The 17,749-nt window shown below is 35.2% G+C and overlaps 2 protein-coding genes across 5 annotated transcripts in view; one reads left to right on the top strand and one right to left on the bottom strand.

The window, feature by feature from the left end:
- Window positions 1-17,749, bottom strand: part of LOC108914841 (kelch-like ECH-associated protein 1) — a 71,518-nt gene that overhangs the window by 39,639 nt on the left and 14,130 nt on the right. For 2 of the 4 annotated variants that reach the window (XM_018720743.2, XM_018720745.2), the window contains exon 1: window positions 2,253-2,359. The exons of the other annotated variants lie outside the window; for them this stretch is intronic. In XM_018720743.2, coding sequence (XP_018576259.1) covers window positions 2,253-2,311 — 59 coding nt within the window. In that variant the 5' untranslated portion in view covers window positions 2,312-2,359. Of the gene's footprint in view, window positions 1-2,252; window positions 2,360-17,749 lie in introns of those variants that run through there. 4 annotated transcript variants of the gene reach the window in all.
- Window positions 8,758-9,602, top strand: LOC108914842. Its single transcript, XM_018720750.2, has 2 exons — window positions 8,758-9,085; window positions 9,321-9,602. The coding sequence occupies exons 1-2, from the start codon at window positions 8,911-8,913 to the stop codon at window positions 9,452-9,454; spliced, it is 309 nt and encodes a 102-aa protein (XP_018576266.1). The 5' UTR covers window positions 8,758-8,910; the 3' UTR covers window positions 9,455-9,602.

Here is a 17,749-nt window from a genome sequence, read left to right as displayed (position 1 = left end):
AACACGGCAGCAGTGTTACACAGAAAACATCATTTTTTTACATTCACTAAGTGAGAATGGTTTAAGTGTTATATAGGATGAACAATAAGCAAATTTATTTGTCGTTTGTTAAATATTTTTAATTAAAAAATATAAATGTAAATAGATTTTTTGCTTCTTGGGTAGGTATGAGAAAAAGAAAAATGCACAGTTTATAAAGAAAATCTTGATAAAATCAAACTAGACATGTCATTACTTGAATATTAACTATGGATATGCCATCCCTGTAGTACTAGTAGATCAACTTATCTGTTTTTGAGGTTAATAAAGGTTATATCAATTACCAGAACGTTGGGGAGGTTACGTTCGACATCCAGGGATATTTTAAGCAGCGTGGTTCTTTCTCAGTATATTATTACGCTCATGGAAACGTGGTTTGATTCATATTCTTGCAGTTCTACTGAATTTTTCCCTAACAATTATGTTTAGCGCTCAATATGATCCAGTACAAGTATACAGACTATGATCAGACAAACTGCGCTAGCGAAAGTAGGTACTTATTGCTGTTGATAATTCTTCAGTTCAAATTTACATCGACTACAATTATTTATACAAACTGAAAATTGATGATATCGTAAAAAATATTGGTGCAGTCTTCTTGTATATTTATCGTTAATGTATTACCTCCAATTACCTATTACATTATGGGATATGTACTTGCAACTTCATAATGGTATGAAATTTTAATTTGCTTTATTATTATGCGGGAAAAAAAATACATATTTTACGAAACTGTAATAGGTTTCCATTTAAAAAATCAAGGTTGACCTTGAAATGATCTTGAAAATTGACGTCAAGGTTAATTTCAAGGTATATTGATCCCCCCGAAACCTGACAAATTTTGTTGGAAATATTTTTCACCATCTTGCTTATTTCTTGTGATATTAGCCTGAGAATTAAAATGGAACAGTAAAAGTATAGCCCACTCTGGCGAGCGAACGAAGCATTTTCAAAAAAATGTTTCATACAAAAGTTACGTGTTATTCCCGGCAGAATACGAATCTGTAATAAAAACTATAGGTTTCCGTATAGAGAATTAAGGTTGACCTAGAAATTACATTGATAATTGACTTCAAGGTCAAATTCAAGGTCACCATAATTTGACCCCCTCGAAATCTGATAACTTTTGTTCGAAATATTTTTTTATAAAAGTCGAATAAAAAAAAATATGCGGCCTGATACATTAAAATGGGACCTTGTATAACACAAATAAGTAACTTGAGATAATAGCTAATAGCGCATAGACCCATCGGGTAGAGTCAGTGTGGTGTGATGTCACATATGCTCTGCCATTCTGCTCTCATCAGTAGTTTAAATAGTTGCAATTTTGTTTTGTTACTACATAAAATAATGTATAATGTGATTGTTGGTTAAATCATTTTTCAAAAGTTTGGTATTAATGTGCCTAGAACATCGTGTGCTTCCAATGCATTTCATTTGCCTAGTCCTAGAAGTATTACGTTAATCAACTCTCCCGTTTGTCAATATTTTAGATTGTTAAATGTGTATTTTCTTTGTTCGCCCCATCCTGTAATTAAGTGTTAGATGTAAAATAAAATAAATAAATTATATCTCCCCTTACATGAGTATCCGTTGAATTCAAGTTACTATAATAATCTATTAATTTATGTCAGATCGTATGGTAAAACCTACATAAGATCATTTATAATTTTAATTTAATTCTTGGTCGTTCGTTTAGGGAACCATATTACAACAGGGAAGAAACAGTATTGTATTCTTTTGCCTTTCATTATATTTTGTTAGTGTTATTTGAGGACCTAGAATCCTAGAAATAAGTTTACGCCTTATTTTAGTTTTTTTGTGCAATATTATACTGCTATATTTGTATTTGTATGGTTAAATGAATTAAATAAAATGTAACTGTACGTGCTGAATTATGACGTATGTTATAGTTGTGATTTAAAAATTATTTTTTATAGTACTGCAGCAGTACAATGTACATATTTCGGTATTATACGGTTTTCTAAGTATGTACAGTAAGCATATAGTCTCCATAAAAATGAATCACAATTTTTCTTATTGTATTACTAATATAAAAAAAGAAAAGTGTAACACTCTTCACCTCACTTCACCTATTTAGAAATAGTTGCATTGCATCTCTAATTAAAAAACATCTTTCTCTTTTCACCAACATAGATTTTTACCTTTTGAATATATAATTTAGTCCTGCAGAATTATTACAAGTGTTTTACCTTATTAATTCCGAGCATTTTATACTTAATCCCGTGGAACATCTCTTCTTCCCACTCATAATTTTAATTAAAATTAGTACTCCCACTCCACAAATAATACTCCGCCACTGATATATTAAAATTTATATATTTTCCGCGCACTAATCAACTAATTGCAGTACATATGAGACGATTCCATGGCTTGGACTAGAACAGTCTTCACTAATTTTTATTTAAAAAAATTAAACTATATAGTTGACAAACCACCTATCAAATACAATTGGTTTTATCAAATATAAAATAGGCGATGGTGAGGTGGTTTATCAAGAGGATAAAAGAAAATAAATTTCACCCACCTACTACAATACAACAGATATGTGTGCGTCCGTACAATTTTTATTATCGCGCTGTTTAATCACCATGACTCGGCATACTTTTGTTAACCTTCGAGATACACCATGATCAGCAAGTTTAAAGATATTTCTAAATCAATTTTATTTGTATACCTGACACGTCTTTTTAGACAAATATATTAAATTTCCAGTACATAAAAAACCAACATGTCAACAGAGCGATGGATAAAGTTCCATAATTCCTCTGTAATTCCCACTTAATGAGATACTTTTTTGGCACAGATAATAATGTTTAGACTCATTTCATTAATAACGCTAGTGATAAACGTCATATTATGAAGTACAAATTAAACTATAAGTTGACCAACATGAAGCAATTGTAAAATTTGTACAAAACTTATTAAAATTAATATAATGTGGATAAGGTACCTCAATAAATTATATTATGACACAGGTGAATGAAAAGTACCTACATAAATTTTATGTTGAACTATTTTTTTTTAAATTACTGAGTTATAATTTTTTTTATGCAACTATTAATTGTCATCAGCTCTTTGAAAATTGAAAATATTTTTAATTAAAAAAATGGTAGTTTGTTTATTTCTTGCAATCATTTCAAAACTGGTACATACTGTACTGGCTCAGCCCGAACCAGATTCAGAAGTTTTGTTTCGAAAAATTCATCTTCAGTGTATTCGTTCTAAATATATCTAAATCTTTTATTTAGATTTCTTTGTTTATTGAATTATCGTACCTTGTAAGTGTCGTTAGAACCTGTGAAATCCATCTAGTTATTTAAACTATTACCACCACGCATTAAAATAAAAAATTACACCACCACACACAAAAAAAAGTTGTCTGAAATGTACATGCGACATATGATTTCCGATGTATTTTCGCCCGCTGAACACGAATCCGGAGTCAGAATTGCTCCATCACCCTTCAATTTTCAGCAAAACGCTGAAGAATCTTATGAAAAATGAAAAATTTCCCTAATGATAGATCTTATAGATGGGTAACGTTCGGTATGAGCAATACAAAGTTTCCTAAAATTTTTGCCCGCTAAATACGGGTCCGTAATGAGGGTTTTTAATCAACCCTCATTCTTCAGCGAAATTCAGAAGAATCTTCAGAAAAATGAAGACTTTGAGCTTGCTAGTTGAAGCTTGTCGTGTGATACATGTTTTCTATAGCATTTTTCCTGTTGAACTCGGATTCGGAATGTATATTTCTATACCGACCTTTCGTCTTCAGCAAAATTCAGAAGAATCTTCAGGAAAATTAAAACTCTCAGCTTGTTAATTGAAGCTTTGCTTGTGATACATATTTTCCATAGTATTTCTCCCGCTGAACTTTGATACGAAATCTTTTTTTACTCCACTTACCTTCCGTCTTCAGAAAAATTCGGAAGAATCTCCAGAAACATGAAGACGTCGTGCTTATTAACTATATCTGAAACTCCATTTATAGTACGTAGTTTAAAGTATTTGTAGTATGATTTTGATTTCGGAGTATTTTCAGTAACTTCATACTCTGGAACGGCCAAGTTACCCACCGAAACAGAGCTACGGTCGCATGATGACGACGACTGCGAGCCCGCTTTCCCACTCAGTCCAGCCGCCGATACTGGGAATCGCACTTTTCGTGCGCGTCCCTGTATCGTATAGGTATTACCCTTAGCTGCCATGACGGCATGAAAACCGCTATCCGGGGACTCAGCCGGGAAAATGGTGAGGTCCGTTGCCCACCGTCACCACATAGAGGTGCCCCGGATGCAGCTAAAGGTAAAACTTATTAGTATGAGCACAGTATGCGTACTGCTTTGTGATGACCCATGTATAAAAGGTGACAATACCAACAATAACATCTATTTTATAATAATATTCAGTTGACATTTTGGTTGTTCATATGCATTCTTAAGAATTAATTTGTCGTAATAAAATTAAAATTGTAATAATGTTTTAATTTTGACGCAACAACTTATTGAGTTATGTATTGTCAGAAATGCTGATTCTTGCATATCCCGATCTCGCAGCCGCGCTGGCCGGGCCAACTAATATAAACAAATAGGAGACCATGACCTAGACCACCACCGAGAGAAGAAACAAGGAATACTCTGACTGCAGATTTAACTACGAACAGTCGCATAATTGTCGGGCTATTAAAACTGAAAAGTGAATATAAAATTATTGGAATTCCGGATTTTATTTTAATATTTCTTACATCAGAAGTGGGATCTACCTGTGCGCTTTGTTGACAATATTTATATAAAAAAAATATATAAAAGTTATTAGTGCAATATCTGACCAGGCTGAGAGTGCTTGGAGCCAAAGTGGGGCCTTGACTCATCACCGGGGTCGAGCTGATGGTAGTCCTAGTATTGAAGGCGGCGATTCAAGGAGAAAACATCACTCACGAAGGGATGGTGGTTCTCACCACGGACGAAGGCGTCATTTTCGGGGTGAGGCCAAAAATGAAGAAAAGGGGAAGGGTCGCTCACGTAGGAATAATGGTTTACACCATGGACGAAGGCGACATTCTCAAGGTAGCCCTAGAAGTAGGTCTAGAACGAGAATTTCTTTTATTCCGTTCGTCAGATCCTTGTCTGAGAGTTTTTCTCAAATAGGTGCAGCCATGGTAGCTGGGTTAGACAGGTTGGTCGAAAAGAAAATCGCTGGTGTAAGTAACGTTTCTATTAATACTAATATTATCCCGATTTTTGATCCATTACTTCACGATGTTGATCAATGGGTAAATAGCGTAAATGAATTTGCGTTAATTCACGGGTGGGACGATAAAACAACCTCTCACTTGGCCTTATCTAAATTACGACTGAATGGTGTCAAATATTGCAAGAAAAATTTAAATGTAGGCGGGATTTGTAAAAATTATTTCAAGATATAATATTCTGTAAACCGCAAATGAATGAGCCGTTATATGAATGTGTATTGCGTAAAATGGCGCTAATACATAAATTAAAACATCCAATAAGTGATGAAGACCGTGTAAACTTGATAATGGGAGGTATTGATGATGTGCAAATCAAATTTACTGTCGAAGCCGCCAACATTAAAGACCCTCATGTTTTAGCAAATCATTTTAGGCTTCTTGATTTCAACAAGAAATATTGCTGTCTTCTGACAAAGTTAATTTAAATATATTTTGGTTGAAAAGACTAAAGTCAGGTGTTTCATTGATTTTGGTAGTAAATGCTCTCTTATAACTGAAAATTTAGCCGCGTCCTTAGAGTTGCCACGTGCGTCATTGCCGACTCGTGTTATTTTGACTACGTTGGGTGACACCTGTTCCGCCACGCGCCATAAGGTTCCGTCCAACCCCCCTCTTCATTGTTTTGAGGTACGGGACGAAAGCGAGGGTGTTGGTACATAAGCCCTATACACATATAGACAGAAGAGTTTAGGTTAGAGTAGTGTTAAGACACCTTGTGAGAACTTATTATAAGTCATTAAATAAGTGAAAAATCAAGCCAAGGGTTTCATTAACAAAATCANTGAATTTCGCTGAAGAATGAAGGTTGATTAAAAACCCTCATTACGGACCCGTATTTAGCGGGCAAAAATTTTAGGAAACTTTGTATTGCTCATAACGAACGTTACCCATCTATAAGATCTATCATTAGGGAAAATTTTCATTTTTCAGGAGATTCTTCAGCGTTTTGCTGAAAATTGAAGGGTGATGGAGCAATTCTGACTCCGGATTCGTGTTCAGCGGGCGAAAATACATCGGAAATCATATGTCGCATGTATATTTCAGACAACTTTTTTTTTATGTGTGGTGGTGTTATTAGAGTATTATTCCTGTGTCCATAGTTATTTCTAGGCTTCTCGAGTGCTCAAAATTCAAACAAATTCCGATCAATTTTTTTCAGGATATTCATACTATTACATGCTCTTTCACAGTTGCGGTTACAGATATAATAAATTCCGATAATATTACGCCGATCTTCATTTTCAACCTTTGCCAAAACAAAAATGTTTTTGAACAATTACTGAAATTTTTTGAAGAATAATGTAACACTTGTTTATTTTTAAAGTATTGTAATAATACGAATCAATATATATTTTATTATGAAATGAAACTATCGTGGTTGCTTTTAATCAAACCTCAGCTGTATACACGGAATGCGCCAGCCAAGTATTTATGTGCCCTTGGGATAAGGTAATTTATGGGTATATACAAAAATGTAGTCCGGGACGCCGAAAGTGAGAGATTTTTCTTTGTGACAGTGGTGCCTGGCCAGCGCCCGAATAAGGTCGATTATTACATCTGTGTGCTAGCTTGAATATATTTGTTTAATGATTTGTGAATTTGTGAGTAATATGCCATGCTGGTTTATGTTTTTGAAAACCCCAGGGCATGCCACGTGTTCCCGGTCTTTATGGCTGTGGTTCCTTCAAAGTGTGTCTTGTAAGTTCTACGGGGCCTTACATGCGCTTTGATTGACACATACTGGGTGGTGTTGAGGTAGGTGGCATAATAATAATAGTATGACTCACACATCCGGTAGTTGGAATGCTTACTAGTTGGCGTCCGGGGGAGCTTCGACTTATTTCAGATGACACTAGCTAGTTGTTGAAGAAAGAAGAATGATACATAGTTGCTAATTAATGTAATGGAAACGTATGGAAGGATATACCTTGAATCCTAAGGTTAGGGGGAGTGTAACCTCCCGGTGAGTTACCTATTTATTTGATTTTATTGACAGAACAGTAATTTTGTTATTTGTTTCATATACCCTCTTAATTTCTGACGAATGTCCCGGCTGTTGTCGAGATAACTGCTTTGTGATGACCCATGTATAAAAGGTAACAATACCAACAATAACATCTATTTTATAATAATATTCAGTTGACATTTTGGTTGTTCATATGCATTCTTAAGAATTAATTTGTCGTAATAAAATTANTTTGTCTGCAGTGGGCTCAGCTAAAAATATAAACATGTCGATTCGTTTAACAACAACGGAGCCTGTAACACCTCGACCTCGAAGATTCGACGATCCGATAATAAATTAAAAGCGGTAAATCAGTTCCCGATTCCTCAAAACATTCACCATGTAAGGCAATTTCTTGATCTTACGGGATATTTCCGTAAGGGGTGCCTTGGGCTTGGCAAAAAGGGCATGTTGAGGCTTTTGAGTTTTTGAAGCAACAGTTGACAAATAAAAACAATTTTACAATGGTTCGTGACGATGTGGGCCATTTTGGTGTCGAAGGGACTTTTGAATTAATTGGTAGTAAATGCTGGTTCCCACGAATGAGGCGCTTTGTAATCAAGTATGTAAAAATTTGTTTATTTTTTAAGTCACGGTAAGCGTCCGGGGTTTTTACACCCCATACCAAAATACCTAAACCATTTCATACCGTGCATATTGACCATTTGGGTAAAAACAAAAGCTGGTAATGCATATTTTACAACATTTATATTACTATACCCGGTTAAAGATACGCAAACACGAAATATTATAATTTCATTTAAGGACATGTTTAATACTTTTGGGGTGGTCACACGCATTATAGTGATCAAGGAAGCGCATTTACATCGAAACATTTTGCTTCCTTTATAGAAAAAAACGGTATACGCCATCACCTTAACGCGGTAGCGCTCCCGAGAGGGAATGGGTAAGTTGAGAGGTATAATCGCATTATTTCTGATTCATTAGCGGCCATGGGAGGTAAACGCGACAATAGGGAATGGGATGAAAATGTCCAAAATTTGCAGTTAGGTTTAAATGGCACTCTAAATAATGCCATTGGGTTTTCACCTAGTGAGGCTCTTATGAGTTTCCGAGTTACAAGCACTAATGTTTTAACTAATGATCCGGATAGATGTTAAAGCGATACGTAAACGAATGGTTAAATTGGCCGATGAGTACCAAAAGGAACAAAACGCAGGCTTACTGCTATACCAAACACGGAACAAGTCGTAAATTGCTGCCTAAATGGCGAGGGCCTTTTCGAATAAGCAAGGCGCTGGAAGTTATGAGCTTACTGATATATCTGAAGTTATTCGGTCACCCTGGATATCTTATGAGGAGGAACCACACCAGCATACAGAACATGTAGGGGCGTAGTCTGGTCCGTGTACATGTAGGGGCGTAGCCTGGTCCTTGTACATGTAGGGGCGAGCCTGGTCCGTGTACATGTAGGGGCGGCGTAGCCTGGTCCTTGTACATGTAGGGGCGTAGCCTGGTCCTTGTTTCGGCTTAGAGCATGGCGATTTGCTCTAGGTTGTTGTCATTGAGCATTGGGCGAATAGTAAATTGCTTTGACAGCGACCGAACGTAAGTGCTTAGGGTACAGGGCATGGCGATTTGCTCTGAGTCAGGAAGACTGGAGACAGGTGGTCTCTTCCGAGGTCCTCCTGATATACTAATCTTTTTTCTTTCAGAGGACAGAGCAGGGGATTTTCTGCTCTGGGGCTGGGAGGACTGGAACTACTGGAAGTACCAGGGGGGTCTACCTGATGTCTTACCTGGAGGTAGCTTAGTTTAATATAGAATTATGCGTATTTTATTCTTTGTTATGTTCTTTGTTTATGTTTGTTGTTTTGCTTAATAATTTTAAACTAATCTCTCAGTGTGCACTGTATTATTTGTAAATATTATGTATTAGGAGGAGCTGAAAGTTCAGAAATGCACAGCTTCCTGTTTACTTATCTTAATTTTAATCCCATCTGTCATTCGTCGTTTAATTGTTTACTTCTTTTGGTTTAGGTATGGTCTCGGTACCTGTAGGCGAGCGAGGACGCTCGAGGGTCAGGAAAGGCCGTGTCAGAAATGCTGATTCTTGCATATCCCGATCTCGCCGCCGCGCCGCCCTGGCCGAGCCAACTAATATAAACAAATAGGAGACCATGACCTAGATCACCACCGAGAAGAAACAAGGAACATTCTGACTGCAGATTTAACTACGAACAGTCGCATAATTGTCGGGCTATTAAAACTGTAATATTAAGTGAATATAAAATTATTGGAATTCCGGATTTTATTTTAATATTTCTTACAGTATGTAGGTAATAGTTTAAATAATTAAATGGATTTTATATGGTCTAACGACACTTACAGTGTACGATAATTCAATAAACAAAGTAATTTAAATAAAAAATTTAGATAAATTTGGAACGAATACACCGAGGATGAATTTTTCGAGACAAAATGTCTGAATCTGGTTCGGGCTGAGGCAGTACAGTATTGGGGATCATGAAGGCTTGCAAAAAATGTAATAACATTTCTAGGGTCGTATTTAAAAAAATAAAGTTGATGATGATTCTGGAGACGAAACGTTACATATAAAAATTGATTATGCGATAGAGGGCAAAAAGTGGCCATGACAAAGTGTTCTTTTTTTTTCGGATTTCGGAAATTTCGGAACGGATTTCCAAAATTTCGGTTTTTTTCAAATATCTAGAAAACTAATCATGTTAGCCTTGATTCTTTAGAGGCATAATGTTGGTCCCCTGATTACGCGACTTTGTCCCCATTTCAGCTACTTCGTACCTCTTACCGTTTCCGAGATCCCTGTAGTGAGAAGCGAATTTGTAACAGCCTGTATATTAAAAAAAATAGTGAATATGTACAGTCTGTCTAAGATAAGGATGGGTCCATCATCAGGTTAATTTTTTTAAATACGTCGCTGCTATTTTTATGACAAAATTTAGACATTTTTAATTCTGAATTAGATGAAATTACTATTGTATTCGGTTAAAAAGGTTTTTAGCTTGTTTTAGCTATAATTTAAAATTTTTCCCGAGTACGGCTCTGAACGCTTTCAAAATATCTATTGGAGAAGACATAACGTAAAATATCCAACAATCTTTTTGATTGATTAAAAAAATTGTCGGATATTTTGTGCTGTATTGACTTTTATACTGTTATGACTTCCTCCAATATATTTTGAAAGCGTTCAGCCGTACTTGGGAAATCAAGTCAAGGACATTTCATTTGACTTAATCTCAATTCAAGCCCCGCAGATGACCTTATAGGGCGAAGCTATCCCCGAATTCAGGTTCAGCGACCTCAAAAGCATACATACTTACAGGTTAACATTCGTGAAAGGCCTTTTCTTTACTTTGACTTTGAAATGATATTGACTTGACCTAAATGTGATCTTGTAGGGCTAAGCTATCCCCAAATTCAGTTCCCCCCCAAAAAAACTTATATAGGGTGATTCAGAACTTATCCAAAAACAAATACAATTTTGTAAAGAAAAAATCAAAAGGGCAAAATGATTTAAAAATACACTTCTGCACGGCACTGGAAACTGGTCCACTATAAAACCTGACCTCACACAATGCGACCGGCATGGCGGTGTGATAAAAACGGACAAAAACTTTCGCAAGGAAAGAAATAAATAGAATTTTATAGCACCTATTTTATATCCGCAAATTCAACTGCTTTTGCCTTTATTAATTAATAAAAGTAATTTATGTTTTTAAACAATAAAATCATTTGACGTACCCGATGTTACAACAATTGTTCAAAATTTTATCAACCAACGTGTAAACATATTTGGCTCCATCTTTCTCAGTTTCTACAAACTATCACAAATATTGTCTTGCTTTACCATAACACAAATGCTTCACCATAATATAAATGTTGTCTTGCTTCACCATAAATTAAAACGATATCCATCAACTCCGAGTTGCTATACACGCAAACCATTTTTGACACTAACTATTAAAAAACTATTGTAAACACCACAGATAACAGGTAAACACTATCGCAACGACGATTGCAAAATCGGATTTCAGTATTCGGAGTCGCTGAGGGCACGTGGCTCTCCACGCGTATTGCGAATGACGCTAGAGACTACAGTTGTCCAGCTATGTAGTGGTTGAATGTACTATAACTTCAAAATTTTTTTTGGATTTTGCAAAAATTTTTTGTACTTTATTGATTCCATTTCTCATGCCGCATCTATTCTCAAATTTTTTTGGATAAGTTGTGAATTATCCTGTATACGCACTGGTTGAAATTCAGTACAAGCCTCTTCTTTAGTTTCATCTTGAAATGACCTTGAATTGACTTGAGGGTGACCTTTAGGGTTACGCTATCTCCAGATTCAGATTCTGCGAGCACAAAAACCTATACAATCACTGGTCAAAACTCAATACAAGTCTTTTCTTCAGTTTGACCTTGAAACGACCTTTACCTGACCTCCAGGTGACCTTAGATAGTTAAGCTATCCAAGAATTCAGGTTCAGCGATCCCAAAAGCATTGTACCTACTGGTCAAAATTCATTACATGCCACAGTTTTTGAATGCATCAACTTGAAACTTCGTGAAGCTTACTCAGTCCTACAGCCAAAATCACACACTTCCCTCCCTCTATATCTCTGAAACTATCCATAGGATCACTTTGGGCCCGTGACAACTTTTCATCAGAATGTCGAGAACTATAACATATTACAATTTCAGCCAAATCTAGCGGAACCCAATTTCCATTCATTTTGTGCGGGGTCCTTTTCCTGCAGAAGTAAAATATTTAATAGCACCATATAATATATGGTATATTAGTATATTATACTAATGATGAAAAAACAAGTTATTTTTCAAGATTTTCCATAGAAATCCAGAAAGGCGACGAACAATTTTATTCTTTTAATACAAACAATAATGCATTCAATAAAGTAGTAGCAGTAGAACGTAAACTTTTTCGATTTCTTTGCGATAATTCATCTAGAGTTTGTATGAGGAGTAGTGAAAGAGATGACCTCGGAGACATCCTCGGAGGTAATCAATCCATTGTCGCAGAAATATTTTCTTTTCATTCTTTATTGTAGTAACTCACCAATCTAGTATGAAGAATCTCCATCGCGATATCTACAAGAACGAAAATAGCCCATAAACAGTGCATATGCATAAATAGTAAAATATATTTTCTATACATTTTTGATACCATACCATTAACTTATAATTTTTTTAAACTCGGTGACGCACTTGGTTTGCATGAAAAAAATTGTATACCAAATTTAATGCAAATCTGTTTACAGATTGCCAAGATATATTCGTAAAACGACAAAATTCGATAAAATTTTGAAAAGTGATTTCCTTTTTTCAAATTTATCGCTCTGTATCTCGAAAACTAAGCTAGTAGAGCAAATGTTAACTGTTATTGCACTTACTAAAGCATTGTTTGCGCCCCAATGAATCTACAGTACCTACTGAAATCGTCCATGAATGAGTACTAATATCTACAGTTAATTCGCACTTATTCAATGAGAAAAATATTATAAGAATTTCGAGAAAATTATAAGTAGGAAATAATTAATCAATGTACCGATCTATTCGGAAACTTAATACATATTCCTATATACGGAGTGTTTCTGAAATAAGTGCTTTCCTTGAGAAGGGTGATAGATGATACGAAATTAAGTAACTTTTATTAAGCAACTGGTGGTCTAATACATTACGTTTTAAATTGAAAAAAAAGTTGTCACATTAAGGTTTAAACAAATTTAAAGCTGCCCCTGGTGCAGCGGCCAGCTGCCGCGCGCCACATGCGAAAGCGCTCTGATGGCGGTTTTGACGGTTTAAATTTTGTGTTCCAAAATGCTGAAATTTATTCAAATGTCGTTTAAAAGTAACACAAAAATTAAACGAATAAACGAATTACTTACCAATAGACGATATGCTCTACAAAAATTGTTCAAAGTTGTTTCCATGTGTTAATAAACCTGCTTCCAAACTACGTCAAAATTATGTCACCAAAAACACAACACCACACATTCACTGAAAACCGTTGCAGGAACCGAGATCTCTGTACCACGAAAGGTTTGCATCACACAAATAGTGAATGTTGTGAAAATTTAGTCGCCGGTCATCGATTCTCGGGCGGACTTCTTTTCTACATTAGGCCATCCTGAGACTTGACCTGTCCTCAGATTACTCGGACATCTGTTGATCTCGTCGTAATGAAATTAGGGACCCGTTGATCTCGTCGTACTAGAGATCCGTTAATCTCATCGGAATTATATTAGAGATCCGTTGATGTCATCGTACTGAAGTTAGAGATCCGTTAATCTCATAGTACTGAAGTTGGAGATCTGTTTATCTCGTCGTACTAGAGATCCGTTGATCTCATCGTATTGAAATTAGAGATCCCTTGATCTCATCGTAATGAAGTTAGAGATCCGTTGATCTCGCAGTAATGCAGTTAGAGATATGTTTATCTCAACGTAATGGAGTTAAAGATCCGTTGATCTCATCGTAATGAAATTAGAGATCCGTTAATCTCATCGTAATGAAATTAGACATCCGTTGATCTCATCGTAATGAAGTTAGAGATCCGTTGATCTCATCGTAATGCAATTAGAGATCCATGGATCTCTCTCCAACTTGAAAAGTAATCAATTTTTTTATATGATCTGGGGCGACTACTGTTCTCTTGCCTGACCTAAAGTCTTCTCGCATATCTTCGACTTCATATCTATCGTTGATAAAGACCTTGGTTATACGGAATGGCCCTTTAAATTTAGGTAGCAACATTTTACTGGTGCCCATAGTGACATCACTTGTTACATATGTCAGAACCAATTCACCTTCCGTAAAGTGATCTGAGATTCTGTGACAGTGAACGTAGATCAAGTCATTGTTCTTACCAAGGTTTTTAACGAAGATGAAATTATATTTGAAAATTCATTAAGTATGCCGACACATAAATCTTTTGAGTTAATATCTTCATCACCGATGTCAATATCTTTGGCATCACCAATATTATCTACAACTTCTTTAGCAACAAGACTAATTCAACTAAATACGGTAGCATTCTTAAGGAAACAGTTTCATCACGTTCTTTCCACCAATATACAAGGTTGGTCAAGAAAGTCTCTACCAACTATAAGATCATACGATAAAACCTCATATTTTGCAACAATTACATTTACTTTAGCTGCCGCTTCCATAATGTATATGGCGAGTTTAATACGTTAGGTACATACCTGTACATGTAATAGTAGAACCCATAAAATTATTTAATATAATGTCATGCAAACTGTCACTATGTTCCCTAACTGACTGGCTAAGGACATTGTGGTATTACTTCTGGGTTAAGGTATATTTTGATGTTAATTAATAAAGAGTTTGAGTTAAGACTAATTTTATTTTCTATAACTACAATAATGTAAGTTTTTGCTGAGTAAGAATAATGTATTGTCATCAGTCACGCGAGCGGATCTAGGATCTTTGACCCATCGCGTATTGCATTTATTGCAAAGTTGCAAATAGCGGTTAATGACAGTACACCTTCCCCTCTTACAAAGTAATAATTTTATGGTATGATTAAATGCTTATTCTAAAATGCTTATATATGCTAAAATTTATTGTATGGTACCATTACAAATTAGTTTAAAATATTAATTTTTTCTATACCTAATTAACCTATTATTATGAACATTTACATGCTTATTTTCTATCAGAATTGTTGAATTAACGCCATTTTGACTGATAATTCTAAATGGACCTGTATACGGGGTATCTATTTTTGCTTTTGACCTCTTTTTAACATGACTAGGTCATTAATAGAAAAATTAGATGGATTTGTACGTTTATCGTAATTGAGTTTTCGTTTTTCCTTCGCGTTATTAAGAAATTCTACTGCTCTTTTGTGAGCTTCATTCTATTTAAATTTAAGTTCATTTGAGTAATCGTCTATGTTATATATTGGTGATACTTTTTTGAAAATTTCATTTGGTAAATTTGCTATTTTACCAAAGACTAATTCGTAAGGTGAATAGTTTGCATCTGAGTGTGGTGTTACATTAATGCAAAAACATAGTATGGTAAAAATGTATCCCAATTAGAATTTGCTGAATTTTAACAAGATATTCATTTAATACTCTATGATTTCTCTCTAAACTACCTAATAATTCATGGTGATAAGCTGTTGATGTTAAATGTTTTATTTGAAAAAGTTTATTAATTGATTTTTGAAGTTCATTTACATATTCGGTTCCTAAATCTGTTTTTAAAATTTAAAAAATACCAAATTTCATCATAAATTCTTCAACTAAGGCTTTAGATATAGTTTTAGCATCTTTACTTTCCAATGAAATGGCTTGTATAAATTTTGTCAAGTTACATTGTATAGTTAGAATATATCTCATATTATTTTCAGTTATTTTCAATGGTCCTACGGTATCCACTGAAATTGATTCGAAACTTGTTGCAGGAGTTTCTGTAATTACGAGAGATTCAACAGGATGCTTGATTATTTTACTTTTGTTACATTCTTCGCAATTTTTTAAGCGCCTTTTTACCATTTTTGACATATTTTTCCACACATATTTTTATTTTAATTTATTTAGAGTTCGTTTTACACCTGTGTGAGCTCCTATTAGTGAATTATGATATTTTTCTATTAGTTCATTTTGAAGATCGATATCATTTATTCTCGTTGGTGGTGTAAATAATAATATTTTTAGTGTTGATTTATATTTTTCTTTGAATATAGGTACCTTTATATAATTAAATATATTATCTTTCATTGATAAACATAAATAAGAGTAACTAGCTAGCTTTGTATTTTCTTCTATCAGCTTCTCCAGTGGAAAATCTAAATTTTGCTCAAGATTATCACTTGATAATGTAATTCTCATAACTTTATCGCACTTATTTATAAATTTCCTTTTTATCAATTGTGATTGAGATTGTGGTTGCGAGCGCTGTGAATAATCTTTATTTTTCTTGTCACATATTTCGAACATTAATGTTTTTATTTCATTTATTTCAGTTAGAGACGTAACTTCCCAAATTCCCAGTTGGCCAGACTGGTTGTCTGAGACGTTCGGTTGATTTTTTGATTTTTTTGTGATAGTGTCACTCGATTTCTTTGTCATTGATCGTGTAGCTACTGTAGGAATCATTGATTTTAGTACATCTGAATCTAACTTTATAAGCATCGGCATTAGTGTTTGTTTTTCCGGGTTTGTATTTTATCTCGAAATTATAGTCTAGTAAGTCTAAAGGCATTCTAGTCAATTTTGAAGACGAAGATTTATGAGTAAAAAGTCCAACTAACGGTCTGTGATCGGTAACGACTATAAATTTTTGGTTAGCATTGTATAGATATGGGCGGAAATGTGTTATTCCCCAATGAATTGCTAATAACTCTTTTAGAATTACAGGTTTATTTATTTCATGTTTTGTCAGATTTCTGCTTGCGTAAGCTATCGGGCGATCTTTTCCTATTTCACTTCTATTTCTAGTATAAGTATTTGATCTACTTCGATTACCTCGTATATGATTATTATTTCGATATCCGCGATTAAAAAAATTTTCCTTTGAACGTGGAAAACATTTTGAGTGTTTTGTGGATTAAATGATTGAGAAACTTCAGCTTCTAATGCTATTTGAATTGCTTCGTTAAATGTTTTGACTCTTGACGCTAAAATAACGGCTCTAATATCCTTAGTGTAATGACATATTAGGCGGGAAACCGCAAAAAGCCAAAAGCGGCGGAAATGAAAACCGCTTTTAGTGTAATGACATATTAGGCGGGAAACCGCAAAAAGCCAAAAGCGGCGGAAATGAAAACCGCTTTTCTGTGTGATGACATACTGCTCGGCGGCGCGGCAGGGGGATGGGACCTGGAGGGTCACATTCTCCTTTTGTCATCAGTTGTGGTTTAGCTTTGTAGCATGGAGGTAGTACATTTTGTTAATATAATAACTGCTTGTGCTGCTAAAGCTGAAGGTCTGTTGAAAGGTCTGTCAGTCAGTGCACCGGTATAACAATGTACGTTCGAGGAAATGCCCCAAATTTTTTGAAGACATTAGAAAGCACCCCGATATTTTTTTTTAAGTACTATCGCATGTCAATTGCATCATTCGATGAACTTCTGTGAACATGATTCCGCAGAGTCCTTGTCAAAATCACGAAACACACTGAGCTGCAAATCGCAAACCGCAGCGGTTCAGTAGACAATTTGTCATCAGCCGTTAGTTTGTGTATGTTTCCTCTGCCCAAACCGCAAAACGCAAATCGCTTTCCCGCCGACAAGGCGCGGGCTACAGTTTGCCGCCGATCGCAGCGGCAGGTGGGCACGTAATATGTCCGTGGGCATTGAGATTACACTGCTGGCGGTTTTCAAGCGCGCCGCTAGTTTTAGCGTTTTTGCGGTTTCCCGCCTAATATGTCATTACACT

This window comes from Anoplophora glabripennis, unplaced genomic scaffold (assembly GCF_000390285.2).
Source record: "Anoplophora glabripennis isolate ALB-LARVAE unplaced genomic scaffold, Agla_2.0 scaffold1258, whole genome shotgun sequence".
NCBI lineage: Eukaryota > Metazoa > Arthropoda > Insecta > Coleoptera > Cerambycidae > Anoplophora > Anoplophora glabripennis.
Note: the sequence above shows the minus strand (reverse complement) of the source record. Positions and strands in the feature narration are given on the sequence as shown.

Coding starts and splice junctions, on each gene's coding strand:
- LOC108914842 (XM_018720750.2), top strand. CDS start 8,911: ATGGCGATTTGCTCTGAGTCAGGAAGACTGGAGACAGGTGGTCTCTTC. Junction 9,086..9,320: donor ACCTGATGTCTTACCTGGAG/GTAGCTTAGTTT, acceptor CTTTTGGTTTAG/GTATGGTCTCGGTACCTGTA.